Source organism: Canis lupus, chromosome 27 (assembly GCF_048164855.1).
Source record: "Canis lupus baileyi chromosome 27, mCanLup2.hap1, whole genome shotgun sequence".
Taxonomy (NCBI): domain Eukaryota; kingdom Metazoa; phylum Chordata; class Mammalia; order Carnivora; family Canidae; genus Canis; species Canis lupus.
Window position 1 is genome coordinate 11,181,891 of NC_132864.1, and position 17,644 is coordinate 11,199,534.

General features: G+C 48.3%; 1 protein-coding gene and 1 long non-coding RNA gene across 3 annotated transcripts in view; both read right to left on the reverse strand.

Moving 5' to 3' along the window:
- The window catches only part of TMEM132B (transmembrane protein 132B), a 371,275-nt gene that overhangs the window by 233,432 nt on the left and 120,199 nt on the right, over positions 1–17,644 (reverse strand). Inside the window, exon 1 of one of the 2 annotated variants that reach the window (XM_072802151.1) lies at positions 2,521–2,557. The exons of the other annotated variant lie outside the window; for it this stretch is intronic. Coding sequence (XP_072658252.1) covers positions 2,521–2,542 — 22 coding nt within the window. The 5' untranslated portion in view covers positions 2,543–2,557. Of the gene's footprint in view, positions 1–2,520; positions 2,558–17,644 lie in introns of those variants that run through there. 2 annotated transcript variants of the gene reach the window in all.
- Positions 2,829–5,464, reverse strand: LOC140619173 (uncharacterized). Its single transcript, XR_012019101.1, has 3 exons — positions 5,264–5,464; positions 4,506–4,586; positions 2,829–3,917 (listed from the first exon to the last, which is right to left on the reverse strand). It is a non-coding gene; the product is annotated as an uncharacterized lncRNA (long non-coding RNA).

Below are 17,644 nucleotides of genomic sequence, written 5' to 3' on the forward strand. Positions count from 1 at the left end.
TTCTCTTAACTTTTTCAATAAAGACTACTCTTTTCAAACACGCAAAGTGGGACACCTGGGTCGCTCAGGGGTTGAGCATCTATCTACCTTCGGCTCAGGACGTAACCCCGGTTCAGGGACTGAGTCTCGCATTGGGCTCCCTGTGAGGAGCCTTCTTCTCCCCCTGCCTAGGTCTCTGCCTCCCTCTGTGTGTCTCATGAATAAAAACAAACTAAAAATTAAAATTGAAAAAAAACATGCAAAGTAACTAGAGGAAAGGTAACAATTGTCTGGTCTTTGTGGCTGGTACTAGAGAATCTGCTTTAATAAATCTTTAAGACTTTCTTGGGGGGGGCGGGAAACAGCTGGGCGGCTCAGTTGGTGAAGAGTCTGACTCTTGATTTTAGCTCAGGTCATGATCTGAAGGTCATGAGATTGAGCTCCACAAGGGGATCCATGCTGAGCATGGAGTCTGCTTAGAATTCTCACTCTGCCTCTGCCCTTCCCTCTGTCTCATGCTCCCTCTCTCTCTCTCAACATTAAAAAAAAAAAAAATACTTTTTTAAGGGTTAAGAGTTTAAACAGCATGATCTCTGGGTCCTTCAACATTTCTTCCACAATCCTATTGACTATTCAGTTGCTTGAAATTCCCACTTCACCTACCATTTTTTTAAAAAAGCCTATTTCCTGTCTGCATTAATTTCTCACAACAATTAAGCAAGTAAAGGAGTCGGGGGTGCAGGGAGTGCAGAGCAGTGATTAAAAGACAAGCAGAGGGCGAGGTCTGCCTCTGAGGAACTTAACACTTTAATTGAGAAGGGAAGAGGAATCTACATTTAAGAACTGGTAATACTAAAGATAAATAATGTATCGTTAACTTGCCTGATACAGGTTATTTGTGTTGCCAAATCTCAGAGACAGAATATATCAACACTGGTTATCACAAGTTTGCCATTAGTACTATCCAATGAATGAAATACTGGCAATAATAATAATAATAATAATAACTGAGGAATCCTCTTGACACTGTTAACCTGCTTCATGTGTATTAGGTCTTTACACATTTATTCTTTACACAGTTCTGTGAGACAGGGTATTAGTCTCATATTAATTTTTAATATAATTAAATAATTTTGTAGTGCTGTGTCCACTTTATAGGTTAAAAAAGGAAGGCACATAGATGTCAAGAAACATGCCTAAAGTCACAAAGCGCATAAAGGGTGGAGTCCAGGCTCTATCCACTGTCCTTTCTGCAGGCTCCTAGAACCTATAATGCTTCTGCTTTTTTCCTTCTGTTTGGCTTCAGGGCTGCGGTGGCCCAGACTCAGTCACCTCCTTTCTCCTAAAGCAAACAGGGCTCCGTGATTGCCTGTGACTGACAGCATGTCCCAAAGTCTGCAGGCTGAAACCCATAAAGAACACCAGGGAAGGAGTGGGAACTCCGTCCCCACACCAGCCCTGGGGGGCTATGCAAGGAGCTCTTGTTATGGGTAAACTTGCTTCCTAGCAAGAGCTCTGGGAGGTCCCAGGTGGGGACAAAACAAAAACTCTCAGCTCCTCTTTTCTCAGGATTAATTCAGAGCTTATTCAGTGTAGGGCAGAGTCCTCTTGGGAAGGGAGGGGCACAGGGGACAGCACCCAGCGAGGTAGAGGCAGGTGCAGGGGACCAAGCGGGGTGCCTGCCCCCAGCCCGGCTGCCCCCTGACCCCAGCCCCTCCGCGGTCGCCTGTGCAGGATCAGCGCCTCGTGCGCAGCAACGCTGCCACCTAGTGGCCGAGGCCGTGGCCGCCGTGTGACGGCAGGTGGTCGGTTCCCCAAATCCAGGACGGAAACCCAGGCTTGGGGCGATCTGGGGACGCGCGCCAAGGCGCACTGCTGCTTCCTGACTGACCGCCTCTACACATGCATGATGGCTCCGCATCGCGGGGCTCCTGGTTGGCAAGTCAGAAAGCCCAGCGCAGATGGGCTTCGGGGAGCAGCATACCCCCTCCTCCAGGACGCCCAGGGCTCGGAGCCCTGGGAGGAGGTGAGCGAGCACCCCGAGGGGGGGGAGGGTCGCGGCGACCTTGCCCCTCCCCATAGCCCGCGGGCCACTGGCAATCCTGCCCACCCCAGCGCCTCACCCCCGAGCCAGCAAAGAACACGGGAAATGGTTCCGGCCTGGATCGGTGGCATCCTGCCAGGGAAATCTGGCGGTTTTATGAAAAGGCCTTTCCTTCATTTCAGATGCATTGGCTCCAGGAGGAAATCCCCCTCTCAGGCCGAACTGCCCCTGCACCTCCTCTCACAGACGCCAGAGTGCTGAGGGGCCCCAGGCAGCAGGAGACGTGAAAATGCCCCTCCTGGCAGAGATGAATCCAGCCTGTGGCCACAACAGAGTGACTGGGAGAACTGTCCCCATGGGATTAACAAACCCAGCAGCTAGTCTCAATCTAGCCAGAAGCCACTTAGGCCCAGCCCACGCTCCTAGCATCCTCAAAAGTACAGGGTGGTGGAGCCTGGGCTACAGAGCAGGCGATTATGGCTGGAAAATCAGCCCACCTTTGGGCCAGCTGGTCACCATGGCAAGCAGCTCAGCCCCACAAGGAACATGTGAAAGAAGAAGACAGGAATATGATCCACCTCCTCAGGTTTTGTGGGTGTCAGATGGGCTGAGTCAGGCATTCCCATCTGCCTCAGTCAGCTCTGGCTGCTGTAACAAATATCGGAGACCTGGTGGCTTAAACAACAGTTATCTGCTCACACTCCTTGGAGCTGAGGAGTCCAAGGTACTGACCAATTCACCACCCAGCATCCACTTCCTTGCTTGGAGATGGCCAGCTTCTCCCCGAGTCCTCCTCACACAGCGGACAAAGGAACTCTTGTACTGATCCCATCATGGGGGGTCCTACCCTCTGGCCTCATCTAGCCCTAACCACCCCCAAAGGCCCCACCTCCTCACACTGTCACACTGGAGGTCTGTTTCTTTTCCCTCTGTTTGGCTTTTTTTACCAACTCTGGGGGTTACAAACACAAAGTGCATATGGCCATTCATGCATCAAGTGCTCACTGAGTGATCGGGTGCACAATGGACCAAGGCAGCCGCGTCCTGGCAGGGCTCAGTCTCACCCGGGGCATGAACATAAGTGAGCCATTCCATAAAGAAAAGCAAGGCTGTGACAGTGGATGCACAGAGGAGGGGCACATAAGGCCATCGGATGGAACCGGGAAAACCCGGACCTGCAGACCAAGTTGAAGAATGTTGCCAAAACTCCCATCCACCTGCAACCCCACAATGTGACCCCAGTTGGAAATAGGGTCCCGACAGATGAAATTAGGTCATGTTAGGTTAAATCCAATGATTAGTATATTTTTAAGAGAAAGGAGAGGAATTATCACAAAAACAGAGGAGATGGCCATGTGAACACAGAGGCAGAGATGGGACGGATTATGTCCACAAGCCAAAGAATGCCCAGGGCCCCAGGAGCTGGAACAGAGGCATGGGATGGGCTCTGCCTCGGTGCCTCTGAGAGGAATGAACCCCCTGGCACCACGTGTTTGGAATTCTGGCCTCCTGAACTGTGAGATGACACGTTCATGTTATTTTGTGGTCATTTGTTGCAGTAGTCTAACACAGTGCCCATGGGACAAATGGAATAAACCAGGCCACGGGGTGGGAAAGAGGGTACTGGGCAGAGGAAGACAGCAGAGGCAAAGGGCAGAGGTGGGAGGACACAGACCTGCTGAAGGACACGGGGGGCAGTGAGGCTACAGCAGGTGTCAGAGAGAGGGAGAAAGGGCTCCAGATTAGGCTGGAGAGGAACGTCCAGGCCATGCACAGCCAGCTGGATGCCACTTAATGCTGTCTGGCCTTCATCCCAGGGGCAAAGGGAAGCCAGTGAGGTGGCTTACGTCATGGGAACATGGCACCATTCCATGCAATTCAGCAAAGCATGGCCCTGGAATGATAGAGAATGGACTAGAAGCAGGAATGACCAGGATGGAAACTGATGGAAAGGTCCTGGTCATAGAGGGCGACCTTGTTATATAAATGAGCCCCTATATTCTTTACTTCTTCAGAGTAGACTAGGACCATTCCTTCCAAGATCGCTGGTGCCAAACTCAATTTTTTACACATCCAATTGCTTTAAATATAGTCCAAATCAGCATATTTTTAGCCACTTAGAGCCTGCTTGCCTTGCATCCCCCATGAAACTGCACCCAAAATATGCTCCCCATGAATAAGAAAAACCCTGGGGTATAAGAGACCCCCAGCCGCTGCTGACCTTGAGAGCCCCCTGACCCAGAGGCTCCCATCGGGCTACTGAGGGATGGCACTCAAACACAGCTCCCTGACCAGTTCCCTCCTCCCCCAAGAGCACTGATCTCTTTCTACCCAGGTGGGGGCCTCTGTTTCTGGAAGTCTCCTGCAGTGGGGAACTTCCTGAACATGCAACCTGTCCAAGTGATGCCCAAATAAAGCTTGTGGTTGCTGCCATCCCATGGTCACATATTTTTGTTTGATCACCTCTGATCCCCAAACTCACCACAATCTATTCTGCAAAATGGCTGCTGGGATGGGAAGAAGATGCCAGAGATGCTGGCAGGCTGTGGAGATGGACTGGACACTGCAAAGGGGAGAGGGCATGAGAGAAGAGTCAGAGTGGCGCTGGGTGGGGATGGGGTGGGGGTGAGGCCAGGCCAGTTACTGAGTGGGAGAAGGTGCCAGGGAAGCAGAAGAGCTCTGCTTGGGGCACAGTGATTCTGAAACACCTGTGAGCCCCCATGCCCCTGAGGACAGAGGAAGAGCTAAAGCAGAAGCTGAAGCTCAGGACAGGGCTCTGAGCACAAAAGTGGGGGTGTTATTGGAGGGAGAGGGGGACTGAAGTCACTGGAAGAAGGGGAAAGAAGCCTGCAGAGTGGGAAGAAGAGCCCAGAAGGAGGCCCCTTAGTGCACAGGTCTGGCAGGTGCCCAGGAACCTGAAAGAAGGCTTAGAGGGTCATCCTGGGACGAGGGGTGGGGTTGGGGGGTAGTGCAGTCAGAAGGGCCAGGCAAGGTGGGGCATGCTCTAGAAGGAGGGAGCTATCCCTGAGAAGCAGCTCTGAGGACCTGGCAGGGGCAGGGGGAGCGGTTTCCGTGGAGAGGTGCTAGCAAGAGGCACAGTGGTGGTGGTGAGGCTCCAGCAGAACACAAGGGGGAATAAAAAAGAGAACACAAGGGGAGCACGGGGAACAGACAGTTCTTCCCAGCACTGTGGCTTTAAAGAGACGGTCCGAACAGGAGTTAGAAGGTTTGGACACAAACCCCTACTGCTCGCTCCAGCTCATTCCCTTCTGACATCCCTGGTGGAGACCGAAGTGACCTTCCTTGGACCTTCTAGGGAGCATTCCCTATGGAATCTGGGGCAGAGCCTAGGGCCCCAAATCTTTGGCTTTCCTCCAGTCTCCCAATCCCTAACTCCTGCCACCCCCTTCAAACAGCATCAAGCTGATGTTTACCACTCAGGTTGCCATGACAACGGAATGTCAGAGTGTGCTCCATTTTGAGCTCATACTGTCTTTACTGAAAACAGGTCAATGAGGAAGGCAGGTAGCTTTTCCAGCAGAATCTAAAATGCTGAAATAGAGAATGTTGAGCTCAAGACCAATAACTCAAGGAAAGAGTAATTCTTTTCCCCAAAAACAATGAACAGATTTCAGATCAGTTCTTCTCAAGTTCAAAGGCACAGGGATAGGCCAAGTGCCAGACCCACAGGAGTCTTTTTCAAATTATCAGGTATTTGTTCTTTGCCTTCCCAATATCTATTTCTCTTCTCCCTTTGGAGAAAACTTGAGTTATCTGGTCATCAGTGGTCACATGACCCAATGAGGGGCATTAAAGAAGACAGAAACATTCTGACGTGGGCAGAAGCTCCCAAGGGGCCCTCCCCTCATCCCAGGGACAATGTGGTGTGGGGAGGCCAGCCCAGAACTGCTGAGGGACGTCACCACACTGAGGGGGACCCAGAGGTGCAGGGGCACTGGCTGGAGCCAGCACTAGGGAAGGCAAGCTGGGAGCCAGTGGGAAACCAGGGCCTTGGAGATAGAGTCTGAGCTGCGATGGAGCTGCCACCTCCAGTGTGAGGAACCCTTGTATACACACGACTTGTCCTGTGAGGTGCATCAAAGAGGAGCCCATGGCAGCCCGTGAGGTTCCACAATTTGTGTATAAAGAGAAACTCCCACCCAAAAGACAGGGAGCCCAAAGATCGAAAAAGAAAACAGAAAGGTCCTTACGAGACAGCAAAGGGTAAGGGGCAAAATACAATAAGTGAACCCCCTCTTCAGGGTGTTCAGCGAGCTTCAGAGCAGGGAAGAGAGGACTCATGTTTCTAGAATTCTTTGCAAAAATGTCAAATCCCTGATCAATGACTTTCAAATGCCACAATCCATGCATTCAAATAATAATTCTTTGAACATTTAATGAATAAATACATTGACAAACAGATTACTGTCTAATCATTTCTCCAATGTTGCCACTTCTATCCAAATAGTGAGACCCAAAACAAGCTGATCTGTACCAGAACCCCAGGAAAGCTAGTGCTTTTAATGTCGTCCTGCTCCTGCCTGGTTTGAGATGCTTCTCTCATTCTATGGTGTAACAAAATACTCATGTTTTGACGAGAACTCAAAAGGCTTCTTGTTGGCTGGGATGTGCTTTTCTCTGGGTTTCAAGTGTCTGTGTTTTTACCTCACCCGTATGTTGCCAGGGCATGAAAGATGTAAGCAACTGGCAGATGTGTCCTGAGAAACCATTTGCATTCCTGATTGAATTTGCAAAAATTGTAAATGTGATAGAGTGCTCCAGGCTCAATATCTTCCTCCCCTCGTGACTTGCTACCTTTGTAGAAAGAACCCCACACATGCTGTCTTGCATTTCAGGCAGAAAACTTTCTACACCAACGAGCCTAGAACAAGAATTGGCCCAAAGGAGTTTTGCTCAAATCCCATTGACGTTGGGATCTTTCCCCCCCAAAACTAGGAGATCCCCCATCATACTTTTTACTTTTGCCCACATCTTTACTTTGACGAAAGTCTAAAAGACCAGACTTTAGAGTCTGGTGCCATTTGGTAAGGCTATGAGGACACACTGGAAGGAATAAAATAATTTGGCAAAACCCATCTAAAATAATCTGTATGTACCCTTGGATTGAGTAACCCCACTTCTCAGAACTTATCCTACTAATATACCTGCACACATGTGAAATGACATACATACAAGGTTCTTCTTGGAGATGACCATACAGCTAATGATTGACAGGAACAGCCTAAGCACTTTCTGTATGCTGGGGCACCTGGGTAGCTCAGTCAGCTAAGCGTCTGGCTTGTGACTTCGGCTCAGGCCATGATCTCAGGGTTGTAAGATCGAGCCCCACAACAGCCTCCATACTTAACAAAGAACCTGCTTAAGATTCTCTCCTCCCTCTCCCTCTGCCCCTTCTCTCACTCCCTCTCTCTCTCTCTCTCTAAATTTAAAAAAAAAAATCTTTTTTTAAAGATTTTATTTAGGGACCCCTGGGTGGCTCAGCAGTTGAGCATCTGCCTTTGGCTCAGGCTGTGATCCTGGAGACCTTGGATCGAGTCCCACGTCGGGCTCCCTGCATGGAAGCCTGCTTCTCCCTCTGCCTCTCTCTCTCTCTCTCTCTGTGTCTCTCATGAATAAATAAATAAAATCTTAAAAAAAAAAAAAAAGGAGACGCTTAACCAACTGAGCCACCCACGCACCACCCCCAAAAAAATCTTTAAGCACTTTCTCTACACTAGCTCATTCCATACTCTCAACAATATATGAAGTAGGCACTGCTACCATTAGGTCCACTAAAAGGTTAGGTAATTTGGCCAAGCATTGTTGTAGTGGCCAAAGCCTGGAACCAAGCCAGGGGTCCATCAGTAGAGGAGTGGCCACCAAATGATGAAATGCAAAATGACAGCACGTGAAAGCTATAATTCCTTATGTTAGAGAAAGATCTCCAAGATATACCCTCTGTTAGGTAAAAAACAACAAAACAGTATTTGGTCTACTATTATTTGAGAGGGAAAAGCAAACTATACCATTTTTTTGCACACAGAAAAATATAATTACGTGCTTTTCCATGTACAGAATAGCTCTGAACATGGGGTGGGGGGGTAGCTAATGATATGGGTTGCCTGCACCAAAGGAAACTGGACTGCTGGAATATAGTGCAGAATTTTGTTTATTATAACCATTCTAATCACTTTTTTAAAAGTTAGAATCATTTTTAGAATGTACATGTCTTCAAATATTTTATTTTTTTAATTGTTTTTCTTTAATGGTTGTATTTATTTAATTGACAGAAAGAGAGCACACAGGCAGGGGGAGCTGCAGAGGGAGGAGAAGCAAGCTCTCGGCTGAGCAAGGAGCCCAATGTGGGACTCAGTCTTAGGACCCTAGGATCATGACTTGACCCAAAGCCAGAGGCTTAATCAACTGAGCCACCCAGGTGCCCGGTCTTCAAATATTTTAACAGTTTTACTGAAGCACACTTTGCATACCCTAAAATGCACCCATTTTAACTGTACAGTTCAATGTAAATTTATACAGTTGTGCAACCGGCCCCTCCATCCACTTTTAGAATGCTTCCCTTACCCCAAAAAGTTCCCTATGCTTGTTGGCAGGCAATCCCCATTCCCACCCACAGGCCCAGGCAACTACTGATCTGCAGGCTGTCTCTATAGTTTCGCCTGTTCTAGAAATGGGTGCACATATGGAGTCATACGGTATGTGGACTTCTGTGCCTGGCTTCTTCACTCAGCATAATTATCTGAAAGTCAACCGTGTCACTGATGTATTAGTACCACATTCTTTTTGATCCCACTGTCTAGACCTGCCACAATGTGTTCATGCACTCCCTAGTTGATGAACATTTGGATTGTTTCCTGTTTGGGGCAATTGATGAATAAAACTGTGATGAACGTTTATGAACAGTCTTTTGTTTCTTTTAAGTAGATATCTAAGGCTGATAGCTGGGTCATAGGTAAGTGTATGTTCTACTTTTAAGAAATTGCCACAAAGTTCCCCACAGCCATTGCACTGTGGGACTTCCTCCAACAATGTAAGCAGGTTCCAGTTTCTCCACATCCTCACCAATTCTTGTTACCATCAACTTTTTTTTTATTTTAGCCATTCCATTCGTTGGTGACAGTGTCTCACTATGGTTTTTAATTGGCATTTCCCTAACGACTAATCGTTAGAAGATATTTTCTGCCATAAAAAAATTAACTTTAATAGTTACATACAGAAATTGAGAAATCTGGGGTGTCTGGCTAGCTCGATTGGTACAGCCAGACTTTTGATCTCAGGGTTGTGAGTTTGAGCCCTATGTTGGGTGTAGAGATAACTTAAGATTAAATCTTTTAAAAAAAATTGTGACATCTCATAAAAATCAGGAACTCAAAAAAAAAAAATCAGGAACTCTAGTTTCTCTCCCAAAAATCAGAAAAATCTGACAATGGTGGGTCAGCATTCCATGAAAATATGACAACTCTTTTCCAGAACTCCTGGTTTCTAACTCTCCTGACTTAGAAAGGCAATACAATGCATACACTGCCTTAGTGGGATCTGGAGCAGCATCCTTTAATCAAACATATTAGTAGTTCTAAAGTAAAAGATATGAACACTCATACTTAATGAAATAAAGTTATAAATGAGTTCATATAAGTTCTACCACCAAATAAATCTGCTGAAATTTTACCCAAAACATTTCAGTTTTCAGAACTTCCAGGATTTGGAATTACAAATAAATGATGGGTCTGAAACCTGCTCCTTCTCCAGAAGGGGCATGCCTTCCAATCCCCAGGGTCCCTCTGTGTAGCTGCTGACCTGACCTTGGGAGGGGTCTTCCCAGGTCCCACTGCGGCACACTCAGTTGTACAGCAGGCTTGTGATTCATGTCCACCCATCTATTTCCATTAAGTTGGTCAAAGATGATGAGATCCACTCAGCTCATCACCCACCACCCCCACCACCCCAGGTCAGAGCATTCCCTGAACTTAAAGACAGGAAGGAGAACATGCCCAAACTCTTGACAGAGCAAACACACCTGTCCCCTTTCCTGCTGAGCTCACCCTGGCAATCCCACCCTGACCCTCTCACACCTTACCCAGCGCCACAGGCAGCTCCACACGCTAATAAAAGCTGACTGTTTCAAAGCCTACTGGCAAATCTTATTAAAGTAATCCCCCTCCCTGAACCCAGATTATTACAGCCACCTTTATGGTAGAATAAAAATTAATTTTCTCAGCTATAATAAGAACGATAAGAATGAATCACTTGGGACCAAATAAAGATTACAATTAGCTCAACAGAATAAATCTAAATTTAACACAGGCCAGCAATTTCTCTGCTCCTATTTCCTCTCTGGTGCCTGTATGAATGAGGCTGTGGAGTTAGACGCCCTCACCGGCTGGGCTATTGTTGATACGGTTCCAGCATGGTGCTCCCAGAGGAAGGCCAGGACCCAAGTTCTGGAGGCTGAGTTCAAGACCCAGACATTATGAAGGGAGGCTGGGTCCTTGTTCAAAACAGCGAGCTGTGCTGTCCCAAGACCAGCAGCTCTCTTCTGAATCACTGTGGACACGTGGGATTATTTAGCTCCTCAGCATCCATCCCATGTCTGGTAACTACACTCCAGTTTTGCTTGGGGAACTACCTCCTCCCTTCTCCATATTTCAGGTACTGGCAACTCCACTCTTTTGGTATTTGACCCAAGCCTGGCCAATCAGAGACCAATGACCAGCCCAATGATCATGAGGCACAGGACTTCAGCTTTAAATATTTGGCAAGAACTCCTTCTTCCTTTTGGGCTGGACTGAAAGGCCATCTCATGCCCACAGGATGCACAGAATAAAGCCCATCCTCAGAGGAAATCCAAGACAAGGAGAAATATTAGGTCCTGGTAACAATATTTGAATAGCTGAATCAAGCCGTACCCGAAGCTTTATCCCTCTGCTCTTCAACTATATGAATCAATAGATTCCTATCGTCCCTGCTTAGTGGTTCCTATACCTTGAAACCAAAAATGTACTTACTGATATCATCATTTCTCAGCATTTCATAATAAAATGAGCCCATAATTAAATTGGGCTCTCTGTGATAATAAACAGGGCCCTCTGTATCCTCAGAGTGGGGGGAATGGGATTTCACCCATCAGGACAAAGTATCCCAGATCCAGGTCCCAGGCAAACCACGAAGCAAGAAGGTGGTCAGGAGAGCACGGCTGTCCAATCAAGACTGAGGGTGTGCTTCAGGGTTCCCTAGACTAGAAGCCCAGCTTCCTACAGGACCGGGAACCCTGCTCTCCCACAGGAGGAGGTCCAAGTTTCCCAGGTGTGGGCTGTTGGCATTCCCAGAGAGTTCTGATAAACAACTGGCACTCCAAGGCTGTCCTGCCTGGTATGGAATAGCCTGACTAACAAGGCACTAACAAGGTGGCACTAACAAGGCCACCTTCTCTGGCCAGCCCTATGAAAATGTAGGTGAGCCTGGGCAGCATTCCTGCATGCAATGCAAACCCCACACTTTGTGATGGTCAGAACCCCGCGCATCCCTCCACAGGACCCATATTCTTGCTCCAGTGGGTAGCAAGCCTGCCCTCCTGGCTCCCTCTTGAACAAAGCTCCTGCCCTCAGGGTCCAGCCTTTCCACTTTCAGAGAGAAAGCACACCTGAGCAGAAGTGAACAGGCTGCCTCCATCAGTTTGTGTCAAAGAGAGGGAGGGAAGCCCAGTCCTCACCCTGACAGGAACCACAGGGTCAGTGCCATAGTGGCAAGAGGAGAGGTTAGTCTGGGGTCACCATTAGCCACGGGATCTATGATGGGTCAAGGTCAGCCCGTGGCCAAGAGAAAAGAAGTACTATGTGTGACCAAAACAGAAGACTTGGAAGCAGTGTGATTCAGAACCAACTGGTCCTTGTGGGGCTTTGAACTTGAGACAGTAGCCTCTTTAACAAGGACGCGTTAGGAACTAGGAAAGCAGCAGTTTCTGTTGGGGGGGCCCCCTTTACTTCCCCCTTTCCTTCCCTCTACCATCCCTTTCATATTATAGATGAAACCACTGTGTGTCCCCATCATTAACGGCACATACTGTGCACCGCAGTCCCCACGTGCCCAGCTGAGCCAGGTGCTCTGCACATGACACCACCCCAGCAAAGCCCGAGTCAACCCTGTGAGTTCCAGTCATAGAAACTAAACTCTCTCCAGCTTACACCAGAGGAAATGGACACCACAGAGGAGTCAGCTCTGTACACGGTCACCAGGATATTTAACCTGTATACCTCCTGGACTGCCTGGAAAAAAGCAAGGTCACTGATGGCAGAGGATCCTGGAGGGTCAGTTCTGGGGAGGAAGTCAAGGATATCCAGCCCAGTACCACTTTAGCTCTAAAAACTTTTGTTCAGACAAAATGTCCTTAAAAGTATTATTATATGATACTTAAGATTTACAAAAGGGTTTCAACACAATGAATGCACATGTATGACCACTCAATTGAAGAACAACATCACCCAATACAGTGGAAGGCCCCTACCACATTCCTTCTTTACTCCAGAAGCCAACCCTTCCAGAACTTGGGAGTTCATTGGGCTGTGTCTGTTTTTACTTTGATTACAGAATATAATGTCTACTTCTGCTGCAATATGTTGTGCCATATCCAGAATTTTAAACTCTGTGTAAATAATATGATACTCTACTATTCTGCCCTTTGCACTTTCTACAACAATATATTCATGAAAAAAAAAACAATATATTCATGAAATTCACATCTACTAATGCATGTTGCTGTCACCCACTCGTTCTGCTATCATGTAGTATTCCATTGTATGGAAATACCAAATGGAGCCATTCTCCGGCTGGATATTTAAGTTGCTTCCAAGTTTCTGCGACGATAGACAATGTTTTAAGAAACAATTCTTGAATATGACTCGTTTACCTTTGCATTTCCACTTCCTAGAAGTGTTTCTGAGTTGTTTAAGGAAAGAACAGCTTCCTCACAGGGAAAGCCAACAAAGAGAACCAATAAGAGCTCCCCAGATCAGCCAGGGCAGACCTGGAGGCCGAGTGGTCATGCCCACCCATGCCACCCAGCAACCCCAGAATGAGAGGAGCTCAGGGTGCACAGCTAGTAGGCCAGGTGACTGGCCAACAGCCACCCATCACAGACATGGCAGGACCAGGACCTATGTCCTATTCTGAGCCCAAGAAAGGTGAGGGTAAGGGCTGTGAGAGAGAACATTTCCACCTTGGAACCACCCAGCCGCAAGCCCCATGAGTGCTTTTGCACATCAACAACTCACAGGAGGAGGAGGAGAAGGAAGAGAGCCTGTTTCTATGCAGATACATGCAAAGCTATGAAACATTCTATAAGAATCTGAGTATCAGCATTTAATATTTACCTGGTGCTCACTCTTTGCCAGGTGCCATCCCAAGTGCAGGACGTGTATTAACCTGCACTCATCCTCCCTATACTGGGGGTACCTTGACCAGCTCCTACATGTGAGAAAATGCAGGCCCAGAGAGGTAGACTCACTTGCTCAAGGCCACACAGCTGCCAGAAGTAGAGCCAGAACTCAAACCCAGGCAGATGCAGGCTGCACACTCTGAGCTCCTACTGGCCTCTGTGAGATGTGGTTTGAGAGCCCCGACTGGGACTCACCCTTGAAAAAACACCAGGAATAACTGGGAAGCAGGGCCCAAGCAGGAGCTGGGCCAGAAGGGCAGTATGGAGTTTAGCAAGCAGGGAGAAATGCAGAGGGTGTTGGAGGAGATGGGGCTCCAACCCCACCTGCAAATACAGCGCCCACGCACGCTGCCTCCACCCGTGTCACCTCGTTCCCTGCAGTGGCTCTGCAGACCTCCCAACCAGCAGCAAAGCCATGGAGACCCACTCCACACAAAGATGTTTCTTAGTTTCTTTTGATTCTAATCTAATGAAAGAACAGGCAGGCGACCTAGTCATTTGCACCAAAGAAAGAGAAGTTCATTCCAACTCCTAACCCCTCAGACTTAACTGAAAAATGACCACAGCCTCTGGCAATTTTGCTAATTTGGGCTGGAAGAAAAGATCTTTGTGCCCCTTGCAAGGGTTCACGACCTCACTGTTCCCAGCTTCAAGAATTCACTGGCTCAGGCGCCTACAGCAAGAAACTGAGCAAATCCGCCCCCTCGCCGCCCTGCCTCCATGAGCCTGTGTGCAGGAGGCACCTAGGTACCCAGATGCCCCCAGGAAGTGCAGGCAGCCCAGCTGACCTGGGTCCTGGTACCCCTCCTCACCCGGGACAGAAGGCAGAGTCTACACAGGACCTGCCCCCAAACAGTCTAGGGTGGGTGCCAGATGTCAGCATCTGCTGGTGGTGTCATCACTGCTGATTCTTGTCAAAATACCAGTATCCCAAGAAAGCCAGCTCCCAGTACCGCTTCCAGACGCCCACAGGTCACGTCAAGGTTGGCTCACAAAGGGCAGGAGGCCAGGAATTGGAGTGAGACAGTCAGGAAAACAGCAAAATCAGACCCTCTCCACGGGCTCAGCCAGTTTTCTGCGCACCATCACACACGAGCTCACATGCAGCCTAGGCAGGTGCTGGATGAAGAGACCGAGACAAAAAAAAAAAGAGAGAGAGAGAGAGAGAGAGAGATGGAGAAAAGAACAGATGCACGGGTCTCAGGCAGTAGGAACTCCATGCCATTGGCACTTCCTGCAAGTCCATCCCGTGCCAGGAGACAGGGACACACAGAGATGCCCCAGCAGCCAGCACCACCCTGGTGACACAAAACTCCAACCACGCGATTCAAGGGGACTAGTGCAAAGTGAAAACACAAGAGCCCTTGTTCAAAAATTAAGGATCTCATGACGGTGACGACAGAGCATTGAACAAAGCACAGGACCCTCCTGATTCTGGCGCCTGGGGTCACTGAGCATGTCCCGTATCCATGAAGCCAGCCCAGGCTGTGTATGGCAGGAAAATCCTTTTAACCAATGAAATAAAGGGGGGGGGGGTCAAGAATGACAGAAAAGCCAAGAAAAAAAGGAAAAGGAGAAAAGAAATGTACTGGCCCAGGCAACTCGCAATCCAGGAATTGCTGGCGCCTGCCTAGACTCAGAGATCCCAATAATCATAAATGTCATAAAGGTGTACCTTTGCTGTGTTTCAGCCACTATTCTAAGAGATTTACAAGTATTAACTCATGTACTCATCAGCACAATGCTCTGAGGCAGATATTCATACCGTCTCCACTTTCAAGGTAAGGAAACTGAGGCACAGGAGGGTTAGTTAGGCAGCTTGTCCAAACTTCCGAATCTGGTGCATCACCAAGCCAGGACCAGGGTACTGGTATCTCAGCCCGAGCTCACGCTGCAGATGTTAGAGAGAAGCCGTACAGAGTCCGCGGCTGCAGCATCTACAGTCTTCTGAATAAACACAGGAAGCACCAGTGGCCCACGTGGCAGAGGTGTGGGAAGTGGCTGCCAGGAGAGGCAGAAGGTTTAAAGGAAGATGCATCCATCGGTTTAAGATCTGTGCATTAGGGACAAGCCATTCCAGACACGTAATTCCATGACAATGGACAATGGAACAGCAGTCAGCTCCCTCGCCTCAGAATCCACACCTGAGTCTTGACAGATTTCTGAGATGGAGCCTGTGAGGCAGCTCTCAGGGAAAGTGCATTTCAGACACTTTTTGGGTGACTGCCCCAAGTGGAATGCAACTGTCCAGACACATTAGCTGGGCTGTTCATCAGCCCAGCAGGCCCTAAGAGCAGAGGCCAATCTCTCCAGGGTGATGGCATTCAGCCTGGGGCTCTCCCAATGATGCTGAAACTGCAACCTAGGGACTCCAGAGGGCCACCCCACAAACAGACTTGGCTATAGCCGAGCTTTCATTCTGAATGTGGGTTTATTGCCAACCTTTAAAAACAGAGCTCAAATCCATTTCTTAGAGAAATGGTTGGTTCCATGTCTGGAGCAGTAAATATACCAGATGAACCTGGAAAAGCTCATGCCAGGAAACAGGAAAGCACTCCAAAACTGACAGGGACATGTCAGAAGGACACATGAGCCAGCTTGAAGGCGTGCTTGCTGGCTAAAGCTGCAAATCTGGGATGATTTAGAGCTTCCAAACAATGAATGACTCAACAGATGAAACTCGTCAAGTATGTTAAAATCCATGAGTTCATAGCAATACTCAAAAACAAAAACAGGGAGTGGCCACGAGGCGAGACCACTGGCTTCTCTTGAAAACTGAAAGATCTGGCAGGATTAGAGCCGCGCTCTCATAGGACCACAGTGGCTGGTGTCAGGTTGTCTCTTACAGGAAGAGCACATGTTCTCCCTCTGCCACAGTCCCCACCACTCCCTATTACCTGACCTAGGACAGACTGCCAGGGGCTCTTTTGTTTCCATAGGAGCTTCTACTTTATCCTTTACATCATGTGCCTATCAGTTCAGTCTGAAATGTCTTTCTGATCTGGCCCATCTCTCACTTGGCAGTCCCTGGAAGTCAGATCTGGCCCCAGCAGTGACAGGAGATACTACTCTAGCTTCACTGAGCTACTTCTCACGAAGTCCCTGGCCAGGAATGAAACATAAGGCTGCTTAAAAAAAAAAAAAAAGTGCATCATAGGGATGCCTGGGTGGCTCAGTGGCTGGGCGTCTGCCTTTGGCTCAGGGGTCCTGGGATTGAGTCCCACATCAGGCTCCCCACAGGGAGCCTGCTTCTCCCTCTGCCTGTGTCTCTGCCTCTGTGTGTGTGTGTGTGTGTGTGTGTGTGTGTGTGTCATGAATAAATTAATAAAATCTTTTTTAAAAAAGGTTCATCATATTCCTTATCTAACCTCCCGGCCCTCATCAGTGGGGCCTCTGACCTGCCCTCTGACCTGCCACTCTCTACCCTATTTGTTGGGAGTTTTGAGCAGAAGGACAGCAAGATTTTACTCACTTTTTAAAGGCTCCTTGATAAGGCTAGATGGTAAAGAGCCCAGCAAGAAAGCAAGAAGATGTGAAGAGGCAGATTCCAGGCAGGGTGTGATGGGGCTTGAATGGGGTGGGAGAGAAGCCACTGTCACGCCAGGGGTATTTAACACTACAGTGTGGCCTGACCCACTACAACCTGAGCAAACTGGAAGGATGGAAATCGCCCCAGCAGATGCCACATGTGTTCTGTGAATGTAACATTTTCATGTTTATTTAAATAAATTTAAATCCCAATTAACTCTGATTTTAAACCAACATTCCTAACCAGCAGCAGCTTCCCCTCCTAACCCAAGGTTAGTACGGTCTCCCTTCTACAACGGTGGCCCAGACCCTCTATGACTAATACACAGAGATGCCACACAGGGTGAGCGGTAAGAGCCAGGGACATCCTCGTAAGAGAACTTCCCGTTCAAAGGGCCACTGGCTACAGAACTCTTCTGCAAACACCAACACACACCACCTTTGATGCTCAATTATGGTCGAAGAAAAAGATGTGAGTATGTCTTACCCCATCATCCCAAAATAGCCTAGAAGAGTGAGCAGGCAGGAGAAATCCCACCCTGAAAGGTCTTTTATTGAAAGGTTTGGAATCCCTGGAAACAGGTAAAGATAATTGAACAGTCTCAGACACCAGAGCTCGGTGATGGGCTGCCTGACATGACATC